We start from the raw sequence: 22663 nt of genomic DNA, 5'->3' as shown, positions 1-22663 counted from the left end.
CACTTCAGATTATTTCATATCCAATTTTATGTGTAAATTCTACCACGCTGTGTGTTTGATTTTACTTGAGATGGTAAAATCATATTATCAGCATGGAATGCCAGAAGATGAGCTTTTACACATAACTGGCAACATATGAAATTGAGGGGTGGGAGCACATCTCTCTGCTAATGCAGATACTTTGTATTAAACGTGTTGATATATATGCTTTTCAAGAAAATTATATTCTTATCTTCTGCAAATTGACATTACAGATGGCCATACCATAATACACTTCTCAGAAAGCGAGATTATTGGTGTGTGAGGAAGCTTTGTTTCTGTGATTCTCTTGATTGCAGATCGTATGTAGTTGTTTATAGGGCCTATATATTCAAAGTGAATTATGCTGTATTATCATTGAAATCAACCAAAGATTAGGCTACAAAAAAAAATTGAAAGTATGTGAATTGAAAGTGTGTAAATATAGCCAATTTCTTTCATTTCTTCACTCTTTTTTTCCTTTTGACATTTTTGCTATCCATCCAATAGAAATCAGCTATACATTATTCTATTCTCAAGGTTTTGGAAGAGAAAAATATGGATTTGTTTACGCATCTGTATGTGTGAATGTACAGTGTATTACGCATGAGGCTGTGTACAGTCATTGTGCAGGGATACAAAATAAGAAAGGTATGATCTGCATGAACTGTCAGTATAAAATATAAAGAGTCTATTTATTCCCTTGCATGATCATTCTCATGTCCTGCTAGCTTGTCTGCTTTATAATTTTCTTCTTTTTCTTCGTTTTCACTTGTTTGGAGGGACTACATGAATTTGAAAACAAACATCTACAGCAGTTGCACAGAGGATAAAAACTAGCCTTAGCTCAAGAGTTGCCTCGCACAATGCTGGAATACACGTATGATGTCCAATGCAGTGTGTAGTCTAGACTCCTATACTGGAATTTGTAGTCTTGTCATTCCACTGTAGTAAAATGCTTGGGGTGCAAAAGACACTTAGTACCTTGAAAAAAAGTAAAAACACAGTTTAAAAAAAAGGTTGGTATCCTGTATAGTGGATATCATAGTTAATATATGTATACGTATATGAATGAATGTACATATTGCAGGGCTCCACACTAACTTCTTTTTTTCTCTCTGCTGACCCATTCAGGAACTAAAATCTCTGAATTTAAAATTTTGGTGGCCTGAAAAAGAATTAATGTAGTGGCTGAACATAACAGGAAATGTAAAAATTCACTTTGAAGTTTAGCTGCCTAATAGGGCCTCCAGACGAGAAATTTGGTGACCCAGGATCAATTTCTAGTGGCTCCCGGTCACCACTAATGTCGAGTCCTACATATGTATAGAATGAACCATGTTGTTAATTGTTATTTGACAGTTTCCATGAATTGAGAGCTGAGCCTTAACCCTAAAGGGGCCGGGCTTTTTTGCCTATGCTCAGACTGGGGGGGATTCCGCCCCACCAATTGTACATCACAAAAACTTCCAAAACTCATTTCAATTCTTATGTATTTTATTGTTTTCAGAATTTCTTATGTATTTCTTTGTTTTTCAACTTTTGTTTTCTTCTGTTTTTTCATTGGAAATTGTCACTGACCACTTTTCTACCATAATTAGCACAAAATTAATCAATGAAAGTGATTAATTGTAAAAATAATCAGGGTTTTATGACTTTCATGACAGAGCACTGTTTTCCATAGGAAATGTACACAAAATCACAAAATTGTGCCCGTTTTGGGGCGACATTCCGTTACAAAAATGGGCGTGGCTTCACAAAAGTATGCGCGGACGTTGCAAATTTGGTCTCAAAAGTTGCGCGAGACTTGAATGAAGAAAGTCAAGAAGTCTCATGACGAGGCCTTCTCGCTTTACAGAATTATAGCGCGAAATGTCGAGGGGGGGGGGGGGCAGAATCCCCCCCCCCCCCCCCCCCGGCCCTTTTAGGGTTAAATAAAGATAAACAGACATTTTGCAATCCACACATCAACACAAACATGCATATATTATTCACTTAACATGAACACACCTTTTTTTTCCACACACTTTAGTTTCCACATGAAATTGTGTTACACTGGACAATCCATATTTTCCTATTGGATGATTTTCATTCTTTTGTTTTAAACCCCACTAGAAACACACAGCTCTACTTGGAGTGACCTCATGAACTCAGTTTGTTTCCATTAAATGTGAATGAAGCCTATGGTGATCTCAAGGCTTTGGTCATTTCTGGTCACCTAAACCCGACAACCGACTTCCTAGCTAGGGGTGTGCAATATGCGGCTATTTGCCCCCCATACTAACAGACATGCATGCCATACAAACATATACTGACCACCACAATATACAACCTCTGAAGACTCCCTGGCCACCAAAGACATAAATCACAGTGCCCCTTTTTACATGTAAATGTTGCATAGAAATTGCACTTAACCCATTCCTTATGGGAACCTGGTGGCCTGCGTATTCAAGTCTATGGGGATTTCAAAATTCAATATGGAACAGGTGAACATGCATGCACAGTTCTCCCCCAAAGTCGACCCTCACATGAAGAGAATCAATGTTTGCCATCTCTCTGCATTGCTAGAGGTTCAGGCACTCCGTTCCCAGATAATCGCTATCAGTTTCATATAAATCAACACAAAAGAATGACACATTTCAGATGATGGAGTTCAGATATTCAAATAAAGGGAATACTTCCTGTATTTCATATAATCCTCACATGACTTATCATATTCTGCACGCAGGTGATAACAAAGAATTTATTTGTATGTACACATATATATTCAAAATTCACAATTGTTAGCAAAATTGAAAAACTTGTTTGTACTTCAGTTCTGCTTCTCAATGACAAGAGCCATGATTGGTACATTTTAACAGAATACATGGAGCAATGTATTTCCAACACTTGTAAAGTGAACAATTAAAAAAACTAGCCCGTCCCCCCCCCCCCCCAAAAAAAAAAAAAAAAAAAAAATGAGACTTCAAAGTGCAGCAGTGCTCCCTAGTCTATTCATTATTAAAATGAAAATACTGTGTTTGCTGAAGACTTTCTGCAAAGCCCTTTCAAGATTCCAATTCAGAACACCTCTCAAAGCTTAAAGCAAAGAGGCAAACTAGCTTACACATGATACTAATAATAAAAACCTTACAGATATTTCTGTAGCATTTCAGAGTGTAATAGAGAAATGGTACCCCAGGTACACAATGGATATTTGTTATAACCAGGACAGACATAGCCAGATTCCTGATTTAACAGATAATTCTGCAGGTCCCATTCCATTTATTATACTATTCTATATCTATCCCTGAAATAACAAGATGCTCAATATACCAAGGAAATTCATAGGTCCTGTGTAGCTTGTTATATCAAGGTTCTCCTGTACTACACTTTGAAGGGGACTAGGAAATATTGTAGATGTTGATCAGAAACAGTATACACTGATAGAAGGTGTAAGCTCAGGCTGTCTTCCTATCTATGCGCTTTTGTGTTCAATGACGGCCTTACACTGCAAGGGGAAAAAATTCCCTTTACTATAGATATGACGATTAACCAAATGCTAAAACAGGTTTGCCTGCTAAATCAAGATATTAAGCAACAAAGACTACAACTGAGATAAAAAAAACCCTTACCAGAGTTTAGTTTCAATGTGAATGAACAGGAAATACTGTCTAATGCATATTTCCTGAGCGTAATATTTCGCAAATCCACGACTTGAGACAATTCAGTATCATCACTTTTCACACTGAAAACACCATACTTTGTATATCACCTGTCACGAGAGGATATCTTTTTGTGAATTGTTGATGTCACAAATATCAGCGGACTTGGGAGAAATTTGTGAAAATGAAACCCCCGCAAAAATCATGGCGTGTGCAGTGCCCATAATATATCCAAGATTATTCCTGTCCACCCACATGCAGCTGTAGAAGTTTATAACAGGACTCTTGGATCCTGAATATTCACTAAGCCTGGCATTTATCATTGACATTGGAGATGTGACGCCATTGTGACAAATGGGTGTGATACCATACATTGAAATTAAAGCTTAAAAAGTATTGTACGCTTATAAATAACAGTCACAGCATATCTTCACAGCAAAGCGGTTACAGTTGTGGGATATCAAATACACACTGTGAGTTTTATCATTATACATTGTATGATGGATATTGTAAAGATTGAAACTTTGGACAAGCACAGCCGAGAGTGCACTGAAATCACCCTGCTTACTGCACACAACACAACACCACACAAATCTCTTTTTGCTCTGATCGTCAAAGACTTGCTGGAACACCAGTCAGTATTTTGTTGCTAAAAGGTTGTGAGAGAGGGGGATCATGAAGGAGGGTGGATGATCAGAAGGCCGACAGTTCCAGCACCAGGGCCTCGTGGGAAGTGCCAGGCTTACACCAAGGCCATGTCATTACATTTTTCTACCCTTTGTAAGAACATTTCATCAAGATATCTTCCAGTTCATTATTCTATTCAGGTGCTACTCATAATTGTTATCCAAGGTAACTGTGTGAGAGTATGTGGACTGGAGCAGAACATGTTCAAAGTTGTGTGCAGATGACAGACACTGGTGGAAAAAAAAAAAAGTATTTTGAAATGCAATAAAAAAAAACAACAACAACAAACCAAAAACCCTTTGAGACTATATACTCATAACTTAATGACAGGGTTGTATATCATCCTCTGCAAGCACTACATATATGATAGACGGATCACACACCAAATTTTGTCTACCTAGGGATGTAAACAGCCTTTTGGAGTACTTAATGTGCCATAAGTCCTAGTACACATCAAAAGAATTTTTTTTTTCTTCTAAATCTTATTGTTCCATTTGTACACAAATTAACCTGTCCAAATTGCAAGAGAATTGATTTCAAACTAATGTTGGATGTGCAACAGGACAGGGAGAGACTGTCATCATACACCAACTGCTCCATCGTAAGTCAACTGTCCCTCATCACCATCATCACTTGAATCGTCATCACTGTCCATTCCCTGTGCAGCTTCACTCTTCTGCTGGGCTCCATCCACGGTCTCCGAATGCGTCCTCTTCCTGCCAGTTTTGTCCGCAGCACCCACCACCTGTATGGTGGGGACGACGAGGCCCGTCGTCGCTGCCCCGGGAGACGAATCTCCGGTGCTGGCCAGTTTCACCGTCTTGCCCGGCGTCTGCAGCACGCCCTGCTGGGCCAGGAACGGGGAGAAGAACACGTTGCCCGTGTTGGGCAGGAGGAACGGGGAGATTCCGGCCAGGCGGCTGGCTGCCGACGCATCCACTGTTATCGTCCGTGGTAGAATGTTCTTTTTTACGGTGGCGACCTGTGGAGAGGAGCTTGCCGTCTTCTTCTTTTTCTTCTTGGGTGAAACTTCCTGACCTGGCACGATGCCTGGGGCAGAGACACTGATTCCCGGAGAAGACATATCGACCCCTGGGGAGGACACCACCTGCCCCATCCCAACACCAGAGAAAGTAGCTGGAAAGGTGATACCTCCTAGGGTGTTCTGTCCAATTTGCATAGTGACCTTTGACCCAGGTAGTCTGCCTATTGTCAGTTGGGTTGGGGAGGGAGTGATGCCACTGGCCATTGTCAGGGCAGGTTTGATGGGAATGTGGCGAGACTTGCTGGTTGCTACACGATCCCTCAGCTCCTCACGCAAGTAGCCCTTGGAGAGAAGTGAAAACAACATCAAAACACTTAAATTCACACCATTAACTTAAAATTAACTGAAGATGATTTTATGGTGCACAATTTCCAAGATATTCTTTATAGTTAGTTAATTTATGAATTTCTGGACCGCTAACACTGTGTCAGATGCCAAATCAAAGAAACATTTTGACTCTAGTTAGCTTCAGAAAAAAGAAAGTAAATACAAGCATATATCACTGAATGTTGCCTGGAATCAACAAGAAATACATGATAAACTTGCATATAGGAACTAAATGAAGGAATGTACAAAGGACACAAAATACAGCATAGCAATGCACTGGGCACGTATTCTAAATGCATCGGTTCCGTGTTCACTACTGAAAGCAGGTACTGTGTATGGACTTGAAATACAAGCATTCATCACTGAACGATAGGCCTTAAAAGTGTCAATAAATCCCTTTCAGACACTGTTGCTTTTCTAATTAATAATATTTTTAAAAAAACTCTTCACAACTCACCTTCGTCTTGACAATGTTCCCCCATTCCATGGCCACATTGTACGAGGGGTGTTTGACCAGCCAATCTGACAGGGCATTGAGGGAGGGGCAGTGCTTGCCTGCTAGCCTCTTTCCAGACTCGCGGGAGATCATGCCCACTTTCTCCTCCCCCGTGATCTGGTTCTCGTCCAGTCGGATGGGGTTCTTCAGCCGCTTGCGTTTCTTGACCGGGGGTGAGCCCAGGGTTGGTGCTGGGACCACGCCTCTCCCAGCGTCCTCCTGGGATTCCTGAGACTGTTAAGATTTGAAGGAAAATAAGGTAATAATTCCCCCTCTAATTTCAAACATTTAAACATTAAAGGGATCGTATAGTTTTGGTTGAGACCTAATTTCAGGTTTCTAAAATTTTTTTGTAAGATAATGAGAAACCTCTTGAAATATGAAAGAGCATGATATTCTATGAGGAATTCAATGTTTATTTGATGAAAATTGGTTTTGAAATGGCTGAGATATCCAAAAAAGAGCAAATCTAATAAAGTGTGGGACCCACACTTTATTACGATTGCTTTGTTTTACTTTGTTTTTGGATGTTTCAGTCATTCCAAACCCGATTTTCATCAAATAAACTTCGAATTCCTTTTAAAATGGTATACTCTGTACTATATCATAACTGGTTTCTTGGTATCTCACAAAAAGTTAAAAGCCCAATTCTCATCTCCACCAATACTGTACTATCCCTTTAAGGAAACTATAATGGAATTGAAGGAAGTCTGTAACTGAAAAGTGAAGCAGCCTCACATAGTTTAAAATTTAACTTAACAGATGCCACTCCAATGTGACATTATCCATAATGGTAAAAAAAAAAAAATCATATAACATTGGAAAATGGATATGGAAATATGTGAATAAGAGAGATTACATTAATTATGCATGCTGACATCCTACAAAGCTACTTTTAGATGGGGGTTCAGTCAGACCTCTCCTATCCAGCCTCCCTTTATCTGGATCTTTCTACTATCCGGATGCGATCTCGGTATCCGGGTATGATTCTTTTTTTCCTTCCAATTTCATAATTATAGGAGAAAAGGGGATTTCAAACTCAAACAAAATTCTTACACAAACTCACATGAATTACATACTAACCCCAACATAATTAACACACATTCAAATCTAATTTTCATCTATAAATAACATGCATTCAGACATCCAGTACCCCCAAATCGCCACAAGAATTTGGACAGAAAACTTTTCAAAAAATCAGGGCACGGTACAGGCGATCGTTCACTGAGCAAATTATCAGAGAATTCTGAACGCAGACCAGCTGACCCACCCCGGGGCAGCTGATGATGAGGATGTGACATATTCACACAAAATTGATACATTTGTACATGTAGCTACCACTGAGTAGGCAGCTGGGTGTATTAAACATCGAGTTTCCCATATCCTGCCAAATCCCTTATCCGGATGAGCGCCAGTCCCGACATGTCCGGATGGGAGAGGTTGGATTGTATAATAACATTCAAGTTGAGGAGTGAGTGGCATCACATGCTTACTTCTGAAGCTGCTGTGGAAGTGGCAGGGTCAGTTGACTGACCAGTCCCTGAGCCAGGTTTGTGCTTGTGCTTCTTCTTTTTCTTCTTTAATTGTTTGGCCAGTGGGTTGGAGGCATCCTGACAAGAAATGCACAAAATAACAAAGAGATGCTGACAATTTTTTTTTCTTTTTGCTTAATTGACATTTCTGTAAAAACAGAAACATTTGCAGTATGAAACTTCCGAGAATTGGAGGTAACAGCATTTTTGCAGCAGAAAATTTTTGCAGAATTTTATGGGCATCCAATCCATTGTGTAAAAAAAACAACAACAAAAAAAAAAACATTTAAAACTTTTGTGTGCATTTTAAGTCTTGGCTCCTTGCAAAACTGGTTAAAATTTCACACACACAAAAATAAGCGTACACACACATTCCACACCAAGTGCTATCTGCATTGTCTTATTTTGTGAGTAAATTGTAAGTTCACGAACTGCAGCTCGAATGTGTGAGTAATCCAGGATTACATCTTGCACTGCTGTGCAGAGATATTATACAGTTAATCAACCCATCTTTTTCTCAATACAACTATGAATCTCTCCTCAGAATATGACATGCTAGTCGAGAAAATCAGATTTATAAGCTTTACTCTGATTTGTGTGTGTGTGTGGGGGGGGGGGGGGAGGAGCATACTGTCTGAGTGTACAATCACTACAAAAGTAGTGCTGGGGCAGGCTGCTGCTTGAGATTACAATGCCCCTTCTATTATACACTCTCTCCAATGTGGTTCCCGAGACACTTAATGTAAGTGCTTCCTGCCTTTAAGAGCAGCATTCTTGGGGAAGCTTTGTGTGGCCCACTGCGGTCTCTTTTGCAGTACAAAGGGACCATTCCACTGGGGGAGAGGGGGGTCACTGGGTCCTCTTCCTTTGTACTCCAAGACAACTAATTACCACGGCTCTGGACATTCAAAGACTACTCCCATTGTTGCTGGGGATAATATAGAAACTTCCTGGCCTGGACTTCCCTGAAGCTGGGCAGATTAGCAGTGATTGCTTGTAATGCCTGAGATGTCTGGTCGTCCTTGAAAACTCAAGAACTCGAGCATCAGCACCAGCACAAGTTCATTGTCAAGCATGCAAGAAAATGCTGCAACTGAAGGGAAACAGCTATCAAGCACATTATTGTACTAGTTTTGAATCACTATTATGCAAAATGCCTTTACATCTCAGATGACATTAGTCCTCACAATTGTTCTCAGACGATGAAACATGATCAATTTTGACAGCTATTTTTTTATTTTTGGGGGGGCATGTCTTCTCTCTCAACAGTCCCATGGTTTTTCTCACTTTCAAACAACACTACGCAACAGCCCACATAAAATGGAATGAGAGAGGGGTCACATTCAAAGTGCAATCTATGTACAACTGTAAGGTAGAGTGTATGTGGACCAAAACTTGAGTCAAAGTCCCTCTATATTTGAACTCTGCAAACTCGAGACAACTTACCACTGGCTTCTTGAGTTTGACTATCCTTCCGTCAACCTTCACAGTTTGCACCTTGACCTTCTTCTTCTTCTTGACCATTCCCTTGCGACTGAGGTCCAGCACGCCGACCACCTTGCCCTCGGCCGGGCCCCGCCCTTCCCTGACAAAATCCGGCACTGCCTTGAACTCAGTGTCGTGGATGTGGTAGTTGGACGTAGGCGGAGGAGCAGGGGGTGCCGGAGTCGCTGCTGGGATGGCCACGGGACTTTCACTCATTGCAGGAAGGGCACCGCCAGTAAATGCCGCCATCATGGCCTGGTTTTGACGCATGAGGGCAGCAAACTGGGCAGCTACATAAAGATATAGAAATGCCAGAGGAGATTTTATTAGTGTATACAGGGACTATCTTATGGTGTTTTTATCCTTGTGAGTTGACCAATATTTGTGAAATTAACAACTTGAGAAAATACTGCCTCCAATGACATAATTGCTTCTTACTTTATATTGAAAGTGGGGATATTGATAGCTTTTTGTTCTTGAAAAGAGATTGTCTCAAAACGTTACTTTTTTTGGTGGTTGGAAATCCATTTTGTGTGTGTGTGTGTGGTTTGGGTGTTGGTGGTTTTTGTTTTTTTTTTTAGGCAAGAGAAAAGCTTGACAGGTGTGTGAGTGTATCAAGAAAGACCCCTGAGTCATCAGACTTGGAAGGAGAGTGCTAGTTATACCACAACAGTCCAATAAAAGGTTACTAATCAAGCCAATAGAACTGTTTTGTGCTTGTCTAACACTTGAATTTAGTTCCACTAACTGCATGCTTTAAGTAATGAGAGGGGAAAAATCAAACACATTGGTTCTCTTAACAAATAGCTTCTCTTTACAAAAAGTAGTGGTGTTTCCTTCAATATTTCCGGTGCCATATATAGAGAGTCTGGCCATGGAAACTATAGGCACCATATTGTTCTCCACACAGAGGTCGTTCCCAAGCACAGAGTGTGTTCAAGAGAGTGTGTTCACATTTAGTGTGTTTGTTTGTCAACAATAGCCCGTGTGGCGCATACAGGTTAGGGTGACGACATGGCATCTGGTAAGTATGTTATGAGCTATTAACCAATCACAACTCATTAGCCAAAAACCCGAGTTGGTCAGACTCTATCTACGCCACTGAATGTTTCTTATGCATGGCTCCCTCTCTCAACAGCTGTTGGAGCTTCTTGGTACATTGTTGTGCCCGAGGAAGGAGATACGAGCAGTCTCGACTTCCACTACAGTATCCCAGAATGCAGCATACAAGACATTTCATAAAAGGCATCCAGAGTGCTGCACACAATGCAACAATCAATGAAACAAAAGGCTCACCTCTTTGTGCATCCAACATCAGTTTCTTCTTCTTTTTCTTCTTTTTGACTGTACCATCAGGATTCTGTCCACACAGATTCAAACAAAGAAACATAAATCAGATTAAAACTAGATGTATCGCTATGGCGACTGATATGCCTCCGCCATAATGCATGGTTCTCCTAATAGGTCTATAGTACAATGTCTTGACAATGTGTGATGACAGTTTCACACAATTGGCAAAATATTAAAATGACAGGTTTGACACAAATGTGCTGAATGTTCACTTTCCTAGAACTAGGTTCAATTGGATGAATGATTAAAATGTCAGAGTGCAGGTATTTGGGGAACTGATGATTTTAACTTGACTTTTGACCCTTTTATAAGTTTATGCATTGAGTAATTTTCAAGGTATTGAGAAAAAGTATAATTTCAGTATCAAATGGGAAAATAGCATTATCTAAACCTGGCCTTTGACCTTTGACCTCACAGTTCCAAAGAGAATCACTGTTAGGTTGAACATGCATAAATATGTAAGTTTCAAGATGATACCTTGAGTTACTTTAGAGATATGGAGGAAAAAGTGCAATTTAGCACTTTCACTTGACCTTTTACCTTTTGACCTTTGACCTTTTGGCAAGAAACTTCCCCAAAAATATATATTGGGTAATACATGCCATACATCAAGTTAAAAAAAAAAAAACCTTCAGGCATATTGCATTTTAAGGAAAGTAGTGATATTTTGAAGAGTTGACCTTGACCTTTGACCCCCTGACCTTTGACCCATGACCCCCAACTTCCCTAGATAATCACTGCCCATCGGTACAAGCATATATACTAAGTTCCATGAAGATACCTTGAACCATTTGCGAGATATGGAGAAAAACATGAAATTTCAATTTTTTTTTCACAAAATAACCTGTGACCTTTGACCTTTGACCCTGTGACCCTAAAATCCACACAAAGTATTATCCCCCAAGGATATACCCTCATACCAAGTTTGATGTAAAACCACCACACGGTTCTTGAGATATCGACAAAAACAAAACGGGACGGACGGACGTACGGACGTACGGACGGACGGACGGACGGACGACCCGAAAACATAATGCCTCCGGCCACTTCGTTGCGGAGGCATAAAAAGATCAATTATATCAAATTGTGACACTTATTTTTGTGATCGCCAACTAACTAATGCCAAACTAGGCAGATCTTTCGAGCTTCCTGATCAGTTACTTTTAAGTTGTCAATCACAAGGATTATTCAGATTTCAAATGTCTGCATTTCTCTCAAAGAGAGTTAACATCCTATCAGGAAGTCACACTTATCCTTAATGAGTTTAGCACAAGAGAATGATTTGAGTGTTCACACACTTTGTGCAGATTAATTTGCACTAATAGCTCTCTATCCACATACACACAGAATGGTATCTGTGCTGTCTCAATACCAGTAGTAGCCATAATCCCCAACTTGAAAATCAGTCAGTGTTAGCAGGCTGACTCCACAATCATGAAATAGTTACAGTAGCTCGTGTTAGGCTAGATGTCAAATGTCACCTGTTAAGTGAGCCCTACTATTTGTGTCGGCAATTCCATGCCTATCTCCACTGGCTATCGCCAGCCCTATAGGGATTCTGATCAATATGATCATTGTGCCAAGGAAAAACACATCACTTTTTTTTTGTAACTCAAATGATGAAAATACAAAAGGGGTGGTGCAAGTTTGTCCATTTCAAGTCCATACGAAAATAAAGTAAATAAGATTCTTCACTTGCTTACTTATGTAATGCAGATACCATCTTATTTTGAAACTATTGCAAAGCGGGTACACGGTCAGGTTATGAGCACCCCAAAATATTTTCACACATTCCTTCTAATGATAAGCTCCTTCAGAGACACTAATCCCTGAGCACTAACCAGCTGTGGGGCAGCCCTTTTCCGTCCCGCACTCATGCCGCCCGCATAGTTGTGCTCCAGTCCTCCCCTGGGGCCCGGCGCATCCGTGTCGTCGTAGACAGGCTCTACTACAGGAGACTGGTGGTGGTGCCTGCGCCCGGGCCACTCGTTGTTCAGCACAAGATGGCTAAGCTGCTCCAGTCTGTGGACAATCACTCGGTCCTGGTGGACAAAAAATACCAAACAACATTTCTGAGTCTTGTGGGGCTCTACACACTTCCAATCTAAGTAAAAAGACATGTTTGTATTTTTGTCTGATTTATCATTTGACACGCATTGTCAGCTAAACTTCTAATGGGTACAACTCTGCAACCATTCCTCTGTGTTAGTCACTAAAAGAAGAAAACTAAAATAAGCCAGCACAATGTTGGAAAGTTTGACAGTTTTCCTCACAAACTACAGCGGAACTATTCCTCATAAACCAATGAATGGAATTTAGAAGGAAAGCATCATGTGCTAGCTAATGCTTTCATCCACGACATATTGCAGACATACTAGCATGTTGGCCTACATTTCAAATGTTCACATACATTTTATTTCAGGAAGCATGTTACCCTACATGTATAAACTAACTGAAACATTCCTTCACTAAGATGGAAGTGACTCATGGAAATATCTTTTCCCTTTCATTATAACTCGTTTATCTTTCTGTACAGAAACAAGAATTCAGTATTCCATTCCTTACCTTTGGCCACCTGAATGTCGGAACAACCACCTTTGGTGCCGTCTCCTTTTTCTTAGTACTGCTCGGTTTGTTTCCGTCTCCCCCAGCGATAAATGCGCCATCTTCCCTCTTCAAGCCTGGAATGTTGTTTGTTCTGTCTCCCTGCATCAAAACCTGCTGCAGAACTGACATGGCTGGTTTCTCTTCCCTCGTCTCATTCCCCATACCAGCGTGGTCACTGTCCATGGCATGCTCTGCATGGAAGTTTGCAGCACCAACTCCATCTTTTGTCTCATCGTCGAGGTAGTAGTTACTCGCAATGTTTTCACTTTTGAGTGCGAACGAGCTGGACGCCTCGTCATCTTCATTTCCCGAGACTTTGCTTGAGCCGTCCATGCTATCGTCGGCAAGTTCAAGTTTCTCTGCTTTGAGCAACCCTTCCTGATCTTGTTTCGGTTCATTGTCGTCGTCGTCATCGTCATCATCGTCGCGGCCCGATCCCAAGCCCTCGTCCATATCCTCATCGATGCTGTTACCCCCCTGGCTTAACCTATCTGAACTGTTTGGCCCCGAGTCCAGAGGTAGCTTGGAGTCTAGTCCTGCTAAGCCCAGCCTATCTCTCTGCTCCCCATTTTCTTCCCCTTCTATTACCATAGGCTCTCCCTCTCTAGTCCTTTCACCCCCTTCTCCATTCCCAAGCACCACATTGCCATTATTCTCCCCTGTCCTTTCGCTTTTCACATCACGTGCAACCTCTCCGTTACCCAGCGATGCGTTTTCCGGTCCAGCTGCTGGGGCGGCGACTCCTCCGTCCTGGCCCGTTGGGGCAGCCCCAGGAGGAGGCTGCTTCTTCTTGCGAGGCACGCCCTTTTTGGGGCCCGGTTTCTTCAGGCCCGGCCTCCGCTGAAAGGGGCCGAACCGCATGCCAGGTGCCCCTGGCTGTCTAATGGCTGTGGGTGGGGGAGGCATGGCAGCAGCCGCTTCAGGGAACTTCTCCTTCAGCTCCTTGAAGCACAGCTCCTCATCGTTGATCATGGCATGCTGACTTTCCTGTCGATTTATTCCATACCTGGAAGCCATTGGGGAAGGGGGCAAAAAATAATCATATACAGTGTAATATCACTAAGATGGTTGGGACATTTTTAGCAATTAGCAATGTTTTGCCGATCTCAAGATAGCATACATCCCTCAGAACTAAGTTGCATTTTCCTCCACTTCTATGGTGCGCTCAGGACAGACAGCAAAAACTCTGATTGACACATAAGGAAGGAAGATCAAAATGTCTAGTCATTCACATTTCTCATACTGTGTGCATCTACAAGAATCCTAACAGGAAATTATCAACACAACTACGTACATAAATGGGTGTGTTTCAACAGAGAAGAATTCACCAGCATTACACCTCTTATGAGACAAAACCCACTACCTTTCTAACTTGGCATCTGCATCATCATCTAATTGGTAAGTAAACAACACATTCAATTTATGTGCCATGATATCACTTTGTGGCAATTGTCTTTTAACCCGTTGAGGACGGACTGATTTTGCTACAACACTCATTTCCCATAGACACCTGCCCGAGTATACTCGGGACTCAGTCTCAACGGGTTAAGTGTTGACAAAGAAAAATGATGCAGGGAGTACAGAAAGGTGATGATGCGGCCACCCACCTGCAGACACCGATGATGAGGTCTTTGTCGTGGCGACCCAGCTCCCACCAGTCGGGCAGCTCCATGCTGGGCCGGCACTTCTTCAGCCGCTCGTCGAGTTCGGGGTGGGGCAGGATCTGCGTGCGGATCTTGTTGAGGAGCTCGATGCGGGAGAGACACTTGCTAGCCCTCTCCTCTGTGATCTCCTCGATGGTGAAGTCTTGCAAGGGTGTCGCAGCTGTCAGGGAGGCAAGCATACACATTCTAAGGCAGTTTGTCCAATGGGTGAATCTCAAGCAGTTTTTATCCTGCCACTGTCATGGACAAACCTTTCACACTAGCAAATATTTGAATAGGGGGGGGGGGGGTGGGGCTAAATCACAGCCACGAGGATACCTGCCAACTCTAAAATTCTGTACATGGGCATAACTGGGACAGAAAATAGTGCAAAAATTGATTTTTTTTTTTTGGCCCTCTCCCATACATCACTAATACCAGGTGTTCATAAGCGGAGGATCACAGTTGAATGAAGAAGCTTCTTTTCTAAGAAATAAGTTCCAGTTAAATGGAAACAGTCAGAAGGTATGCACGAGGCAAAACCATCGGTTCATCAACAGGGCCACTTCATCAGTATAACAAAGTCACTCTTGATCAGCATTGCAGAACACCATCATTGAGTCAGTGAAAATGATATTCTGTCATCATTTCAAGAGTACAGCAAAATCACACCAGCTCATCTCGCTTGGATTATAATTGACTTTTATTTGATGCACGCTATATTAAAGGGTGTGTACAGTTCTGGTTGAGGTGAGGATTTAGCTTTTAACGTTTTGCGAGATATTAAGAAACCAATCTATGAGATGTCAAAGAGCATGCAATTCTAAGGGGTATCAAAAGTTTATTTGATGAAAATTGGTTTTGAAATGGCTGAGATATCCAAAAACAAGGTGAAACAAAGAGATCCTAATAAAAGGCGTGGCCTGTCGCCTTTTATTATTATCACTTTTTGGATATTTCAGCCATTTGAAAACCAATTTTCATCAAATAAATGTTGAATCCTTCCTAAAATAACATGCTCTTTCATATTTCATAGGAGGTTTCTCATTATCTCACTTAGCAATGTTCAAAACATGAATCCCCACCTCAACCAGTACTGTACAGTCCCTTTAAAATATGTCAGCTAATGGATGAGCATAAACTGAAATACATGATGCCTACGCATCACAACCCAACATCCTTCAAGTTGTATGCAAGTTTGAACTTAAAAATGAACGTTTACTTTACATTCAATTCACTAATGAACAAAGAGATAAAAACTTCCCATCTCCTTCTGCATAGATAGATTGGATGCAATAAATAAGAGAAGAGGAAAGATAGTTGGCCAAGCATACCACATCCTAACTGATCGACAAATTACAAAACCACTTGACGCAAGAATCGTGAATTTGAATACATACCGTATCCCTCTGGTATTTCGTCTGCCCTCTTGCACACTCGCAGGCACATGGAGTAGTAATGCTCGTAGAACTCCGTCATCTTCTCCTCATACTTCCTGTCCAGCTTGGCAAGCCGTTTGAAGCGCTCCCAGCGGTACTTGCCCGTGTTGGGATCCTTGTCCACGCCAAATGCTGTCAGAATGCGGTAGAAATCTGCCTCTTCTCGCCGTGACCACCTGTGGGAAAATTACCCAAAAAAATAAATAAAAAGTTAAAGACTTGTAAAATGAGATAAGTACCTTCCTTCCAGTTCTGTAGGTTCCCGTAAGTATCACTTTTTTCTTGTTAGTTTAGCACCTTGTAAATTGAAGAGATTACTCGCTTATATACAAAGTTTATGTAAGATCTTTGATATTTGTAATGACCCTAGATGATTTGTAAGAGAAAAGTTACGTGAATTCCAGTTTCCCATGCAATGTGGAACACTCCATGTACAAAGAAACTTGACTTTTAAATAGTCAAAATGCATCAATAACAACACAGATTGTTCTTCCAGACACTAACATATCCTGATTATCAGCAACTTATGCAGAATATGGTGAAATGACATGTAGCAACTACTAAGACTGTTGATAGTTCACATCATCTACATCATTGTCACAATGCTCATCTTTTACAACTCTACTACATTAAGATTTTCTGAGATGTTACCATCTTCTCTCTGAGGAATTCAGCGGCTATGTTTTGGATATCACAGATACAAAAGCAGACCTCCAAACAATTCTGACTGTAAAATAGGGATAATGGTTCAAAAGTAGAGAAAAAAAAGAAAAGTAGAAATTACGCGGTGCGTAACATATGTCCCCGCCGGAAGTAGCATTTTGTAACAAAATGTGCAATATGGGTAAAAAATCAAGGTCAAAGGTCAAAGAAGTCAAAGGTCAAAATTCTGTGTAGAAGTTTTGAAGCCCTCACCTAGTGCCATCACATAAAGCAAATGGAATCGAAATTGGGTTAGAAATGGCGAAGGAGTAGCATTTTGTAGCCAATGTACAATATAGGTCAAAAATCAAGGTCAAAGGTCAAAGAAGACAAAGGTCAAAATTCTGTGCAGAAGTTTTGAAGCCCTCACCTAGTGCTATCACATAAAGCAAACGGAATCGAAATCGGGTTAGAAATGGCGAAGGAGTAGCATTCTGTAGCAAAATGCACAATATAGGTCGAAAATCAAGGTCAAAGGTCAAAGAGGTCAAAGGTCAAAATTCTGTGTAGAAGTTTTGAAGCCCTCAACTAGTGCCATCATATAAAGCAAACGGAATCGAAATCGGGTTAAAAATGGCGAAGGAGTAGCATTTCGTAGCAAAATGTACAATATGGGTCAAAAATCAAGGTCAAAGGTCAAAGAAGTCAAAGGTCAAAATTCTGTGTAGAAGTTTTGAAGCCCTCACATAGTGCCATCACATAAAGCAAACGGAATCGAAATCGGGTTAGAAATGGCGAAGGAGTAGCATTTTGTAGCAAAATGTACAATATAGGTCAAAAAATCAAGGTCAAAGGTCAAAGAAGTCAAAGGTCAAAATTCTGTGTAGAAGTTTTGAAGCCCTCACCTAGTGCCATCACATAAAGCAAACGGAATCGAAATCGGGTTAGAAATGGCGAAGGAGTAGCATTTTGTAGCAAAATGTACAATATAGGTCAAAGGTCAAGGTCAAAGGTCACGACTGAAATTCTGTGTAGAAGTTTCAAAGCTCCCATGTAGTGCTATCATATAAAGCAAACAGAATCAAAATTGGCTCATAAATGACAGAGAAGTAGCAAATTGAAGATTTTGATCACACACGGACGCACACACGGACACACGGACGGACGGACGGACGGACGGACGGACGGACACACGGACGGACACACGGACACACACACGTACGGAGCCCGTTTCATAGTCCCCTGCTCGAACTCGTTCGGCGGGGACAAAAAAGCAGTTCCAACAGGAGTGTGTAGTAAAATTATCAAGAAAAATAAGAAACCCCTCTTGAAACAAGAACTGGAAACGGTCAAAATTCAGATTTTTTCCTCCAAATTCAGAATGGTTTAGAGGTCTGCAAAAGACCTATGATCAGTCTCTTGCACAACTTACTTCTGAGCATTTTCAATCTTGCGCAACTCCCTCAGGCGCAGCTGCTCCTGCATCCTCAGCATCTTCACTTGCTCTTTCTGAAAGATTAGAGGTACACAATATAGCGTTATGGATAATCAATCCCCTCTCGGTCACTTACTTCCACACCGACACCTATTGACAAACTCACTAACCATCAATACCTGTTTCTGTGACACATTTATAGCTTTTACTCAACCAAGAGAAAAATAGTACACAAAAAGTACATTATTTTCTACACTCTTCCCCCCCCCCCCAAAAAAAAAAAGAAAAGAAAAAGAAATACAGACTGAAAAGCCATATTCAATTTGATGACTACATCTTTATACAATGCAACCTTACAGGGTTATCTTTGAGTCTTCCTTTCCTGGGATTGCGATGTACAATTTTATCCTGTCTAAAAGAATGTTCCAAATGCAAAACCTGAAAAGCCTATTGCCAAGTGATTCACAAGGATTAAATAATAACTAGGGGAAGAGAAAACAGCATACAGTTTCTATCCACAAATGTGTACTTCATTCGATGGGAACACTGTTCTTAGACATTGCTCCATACCTTTTCTCTCTTTTGCGCCTTCAGCTGTCTCTTTTTGTTGTCTCTCTGGTAAGCGGCTACCAGTCGCCTCAGCCTGGTGTTAAGGTCAGGGGCTGTTGGGAAGAGCAGTTTGCCAGGTACAGCAGCTGTAAAAGGAAGCAAACAATATCCATTAACACGTTCAATATATCACATATACGCCATATCTTTTGCGGACTCATTTTGCACAGGAAACACATGAAAGCGTGCAGATGATTGTGTGCAAGCTCATTACCGGATAATAGAAAGATCCAGAAAAGTGATGGCTGGATAACTTGAGGTCGAACTGGATATGATTTTGCCTGATGCCACATAATGCCAGCATCACATCATGGTTACATTTACCAGAACCAGAGGACTACAACGACCAAGTCGCTCTGACTTTAAAGGGATCGTATACTTTTGGTTGAGACCTAATTTCAGGTTTCTAACATTTCTTGGTGAGATGAGAAACCTCTTATGAAATACGAAAGAACATGTAATTCCATGAGGAATTCAACATTTATTTGATGAAAATTGGTTTTGAAATGGCCGAGATATCCAAAACAGAGCGATTCTAATAAAGTATGGGACCCATCTTTTACTACGATCCCTTTGTTATACTTTGTTTTTGGATGTTTCAGTCATTCCAAATGCGATTTTCATCAAATAAACTTTTAATTCCTCTTAAAATGGTATGCTCTGTACTATTTCATAAGTGTTTTCTTGGTATCTCACAAAAAGTTAAAAGCCAAATTCTCATCTCCACCAATACTGTACCATCCCTTTAACACTGAAGCATGATGAAAAGCTAGAGCATGGGATGAAAAATTCTGACTGACTGGGTTCACCAAACTCTTGATCAGCATTGCAGAACACCATCACAAAATCAGCGAGAAAATGGATGAATTCTTTCATCACTTCAAGAGAATGGTTAAACCCAACCTGCCATTGCAACAAACCATGCCGATAGCATCTTCAAAGTATCTCAGTTTCACACATACAAAACTATACATGCAGCAATGAGCACGCTTTACCTCTTCTACACATTCAAGACTTAAAATGAATTGAAAACCAATTTCCAAAGCAAAGAAAGTGCCTGTTTCAAAGAAACAGTAAAGTAGATGATTAAAGTGCTGCTGTTTTGTTTTGTTTTGTTTGTTTTTTTTTTTTGTGTCTATGTCATCTAATTCTAGCTTTATTCTCTTGTTTCAAATTCAAACTTTCACAAAGTGCTGATGCAACTGTTAATGAAAGTAGACACTGGTACACTTGACGAATAAAATATACTGCAATCATATATGATTATATCATTCAAATGTCCTGATATGAATTATCTTTCTATGGTCATATACATGCCCAAACACACACACATACGAACACATCTCATCAAGTATTCAACATAATTTATGAATGTCCTTACTTGGCACAATGACCGTAGAGGAGGGTTGCTTTGGTTTGGGTGGTGCAGGAGATGAGGGCCTGGTGCTAGCCGGTGAGACAGACTCATCCTGGGCGGGGATAACAATGCAAACGTTAATACATTACAAACTTTTTATCAACACTCTCTACTGCTGCACACAATTGAGGTTTCAACAGTTGCAGCTTCAAGGTATGTTCATCACCACTACCTATCATGCTTTCAAAATCTTACCCTGTCCCACCATACTTATGTATATGATTGTTGGTGTAATTTGGGATTACATTTTTATATGTATCTACAAGGTGTGGCTTTAGCAGCCAATCTGTGATCAGAGGGTTGGGGACCACCGCCCCCTTAGTTTGAAGTTGGTGTAACTCATGGGCCACCACGTCCACAGACAGGGGACTCTCAGTATTAGCATGGCAACTCATCACATCACAGACGGGAATGCTAGTAATCCACTTTCAGCATGTTGGAACAGCTTATGCTTAATATCGCTTCAGTCGAATTGTTTGGACTTTGAGTATCAGACTGCTGGAGTCTCTGCAAGGTGCGGGTTTCATAGACTTGTGACATTGCTCAAAAAATGTTTCCACACATTGTCACCCACACATGACTATCGTGATGTACTGTAAAAGCTGATATATTTACACACGAGGTCACAGACATTTCTTAACAAGATGTTGTTTTGACAGCGAGGCTATCTTAAGTGCAGTAATGAATGTCTGTTCACTCTACCACTTTACTGCATTCCCAGCAACCAAGATCACTGCTCTCTCTCGCAATGGAGGTTTGTCGATTAACGAGGGATGCGCGTAAAGGTAGACACACTAGCACGCATGTATCAGGCCAGCTGTAGCTATGGTTATGGTTGAACCCCATATTGGAAGGTGCCAAATGCAGCGAAATGAACATGGTGATATTTTTGCATCACAAATTGAATGCAATCAATATCAAGTGACGATAATATCCTATGCTGTTAAATTTGCAGCCCCAACGAGTGATTCAGGTAAAATTTAACCAATGCAAAATTAACAGCTTTTACAGTAACTTGTGTAGGAACATTACTTACGGCGCTGGCATCCTGGTCCTCCTTGAGGTGCTTGGGTATAGCCGAGGCAGGAATCTCCTTGCCTGACATAGCACCTTGTTGACTCAGCTCTCCTCCGAGCCCATCGCCATCTCCATCATCAGCCTCCATCCCTTCTCCCTCTCCGCCTTCCACGTCCAGTTGGCTGCACAGAGGGCAGAGCAAAATACACTTTGAAAAGTTTATCTATTTTTTTTAGCCATTTCAGGACTGCAAAAAGTTCATCCCTTTTCTTAAACCATCTAATCTTGGCTTTTCATAAGCCATGTGACCTTTTTCAATGACTGATCTTCTCATGCAAACAATATCCCTTCCTTTGCTATCTACCATCTATATTGTTAGCATATTTAGCACAAAATGGAACGTATTGTAGTTAAAACTCTACTTCAAAGCAACTTTGAATAAGAGTCAGTCAGCAATGACAAGGGCGTTTACAGTGCACCTTGAGACAAAAGAACAATGATTCTGCTGTTATGAACCCTTGAGTTCAAGGATAATTACCCCCTGGACAATTACCCCTGACCCCAACTATAATCCTAATCCTTAACCTAATCCTAACCCCTTACCCAAATACTAATCTTACCTAAACCTAATCCTAATCTTTACTTTCACCCTATCACTGACTGGTATCCAGCTGGAGGTAATTGTCCTTGGGGAGTAACTGTCCTGATACAAAACCATCCCAAACTCACTTCATTCACAGCAGCAATTATCAAGACATCTTTGTCAAGAAGAGTACTGTAAAAGTGGATATTTTCGCGTGACTAATATTTCGCGCTTGACCGGGTCGGAAGAGTTTCGCGTGTTTTTAATTCCGCGGAATCAAGACATCACGCACAGGCACATATGGCAAGCAAAAATATTCGCGTGCTTTTATTTTCGCGCTAGTTTCTGGTTGCGCGAAATGCGCGAAAATTTGAACACCGCGAAAATTTCCACATTTACAGTAGTTCATCTGTGATCAGAGGGTCGGGGACCACCGCCCCCTTAGTTTGAGGTTGGTGTAACTCATGGATCACTGTGTCCAAAGACCAGAGACTTTCAGTATTAGCATGGCAACTCATCATGTCACAGATTTTTAAAATATGGTGTCTTTCAATCACATTCATCCATACCAATACAAGACATTCCTTCCATTATAATGACTTTTAATAAAGCACTGAGAGTATATTGCCTCTTTCATCACAGAAATTCAAGCCCCATAGATTTAACAATGGCTTTGTCAATACCAGG

At 41.0% G+C, this 22663-nt stretch overlaps 1 protein-coding gene across 1 annotated transcript in view; it reads right to left on the bottom strand.

Moving 5' to 3' along the window:
* Positions 1-4929: 4929 nt before the first annotated feature.
* The window catches only part of LOC139722649 (uncharacterized), a 43739-nt gene continuing 26005 nt past the window's right edge, over positions 4930-22663 (bottom strand). Inside the window, exons 29-41 of the mRNA XM_071633942.1 lie at positions 21413-21575; positions 20341-20428; positions 18921-19045; positions 18348-18424; positions 16235-16449; positions 14799-15015; positions 13150-14197; positions 12426-12626; positions 10531-10594; positions 9196-9524; positions 7711-7827; positions 6179-6451; positions 4930-5676 (exon numbers count right to left, since the gene is read on the bottom strand). Of these exons, the coding sequence (XP_071490043.1) occupies positions 4930-5676; positions 6179-6451; positions 7711-7827; positions 9196-9524; positions 10531-10594; positions 12426-12626; positions 13150-14197; positions 14799-15015; positions 16235-16449; positions 18348-18424; positions 18921-19045; positions 20341-20428; positions 21413-21575 (3664 nt within the window). The remainder of the gene's footprint in view (positions 5677-6178; positions 6452-7710; positions 7828-9195; positions 9525-10530; positions 10595-12425; positions 12627-13149; positions 14198-14798; positions 15016-16234; positions 16450-18347; positions 18425-18920; positions 19046-20340; positions 20429-21412; positions 21576-22663) is intronic.

This window comes from Diadema antillarum, unplaced genomic scaffold, assembly GCF_040938485.1.
Source record: "Diadema antillarum isolate AM-2024a unplaced genomic scaffold, OU_Dant_1.0 scf00000169, whole genome shotgun sequence".
Taxonomy (NCBI): Eukaryota; Metazoa; Echinodermata; class Echinoidea; order Diadematoida; family Diadematidae; genus Diadema; species Diadema antillarum.
This window is presented reverse-complemented; position numbering and strand designations above follow the sequence as displayed.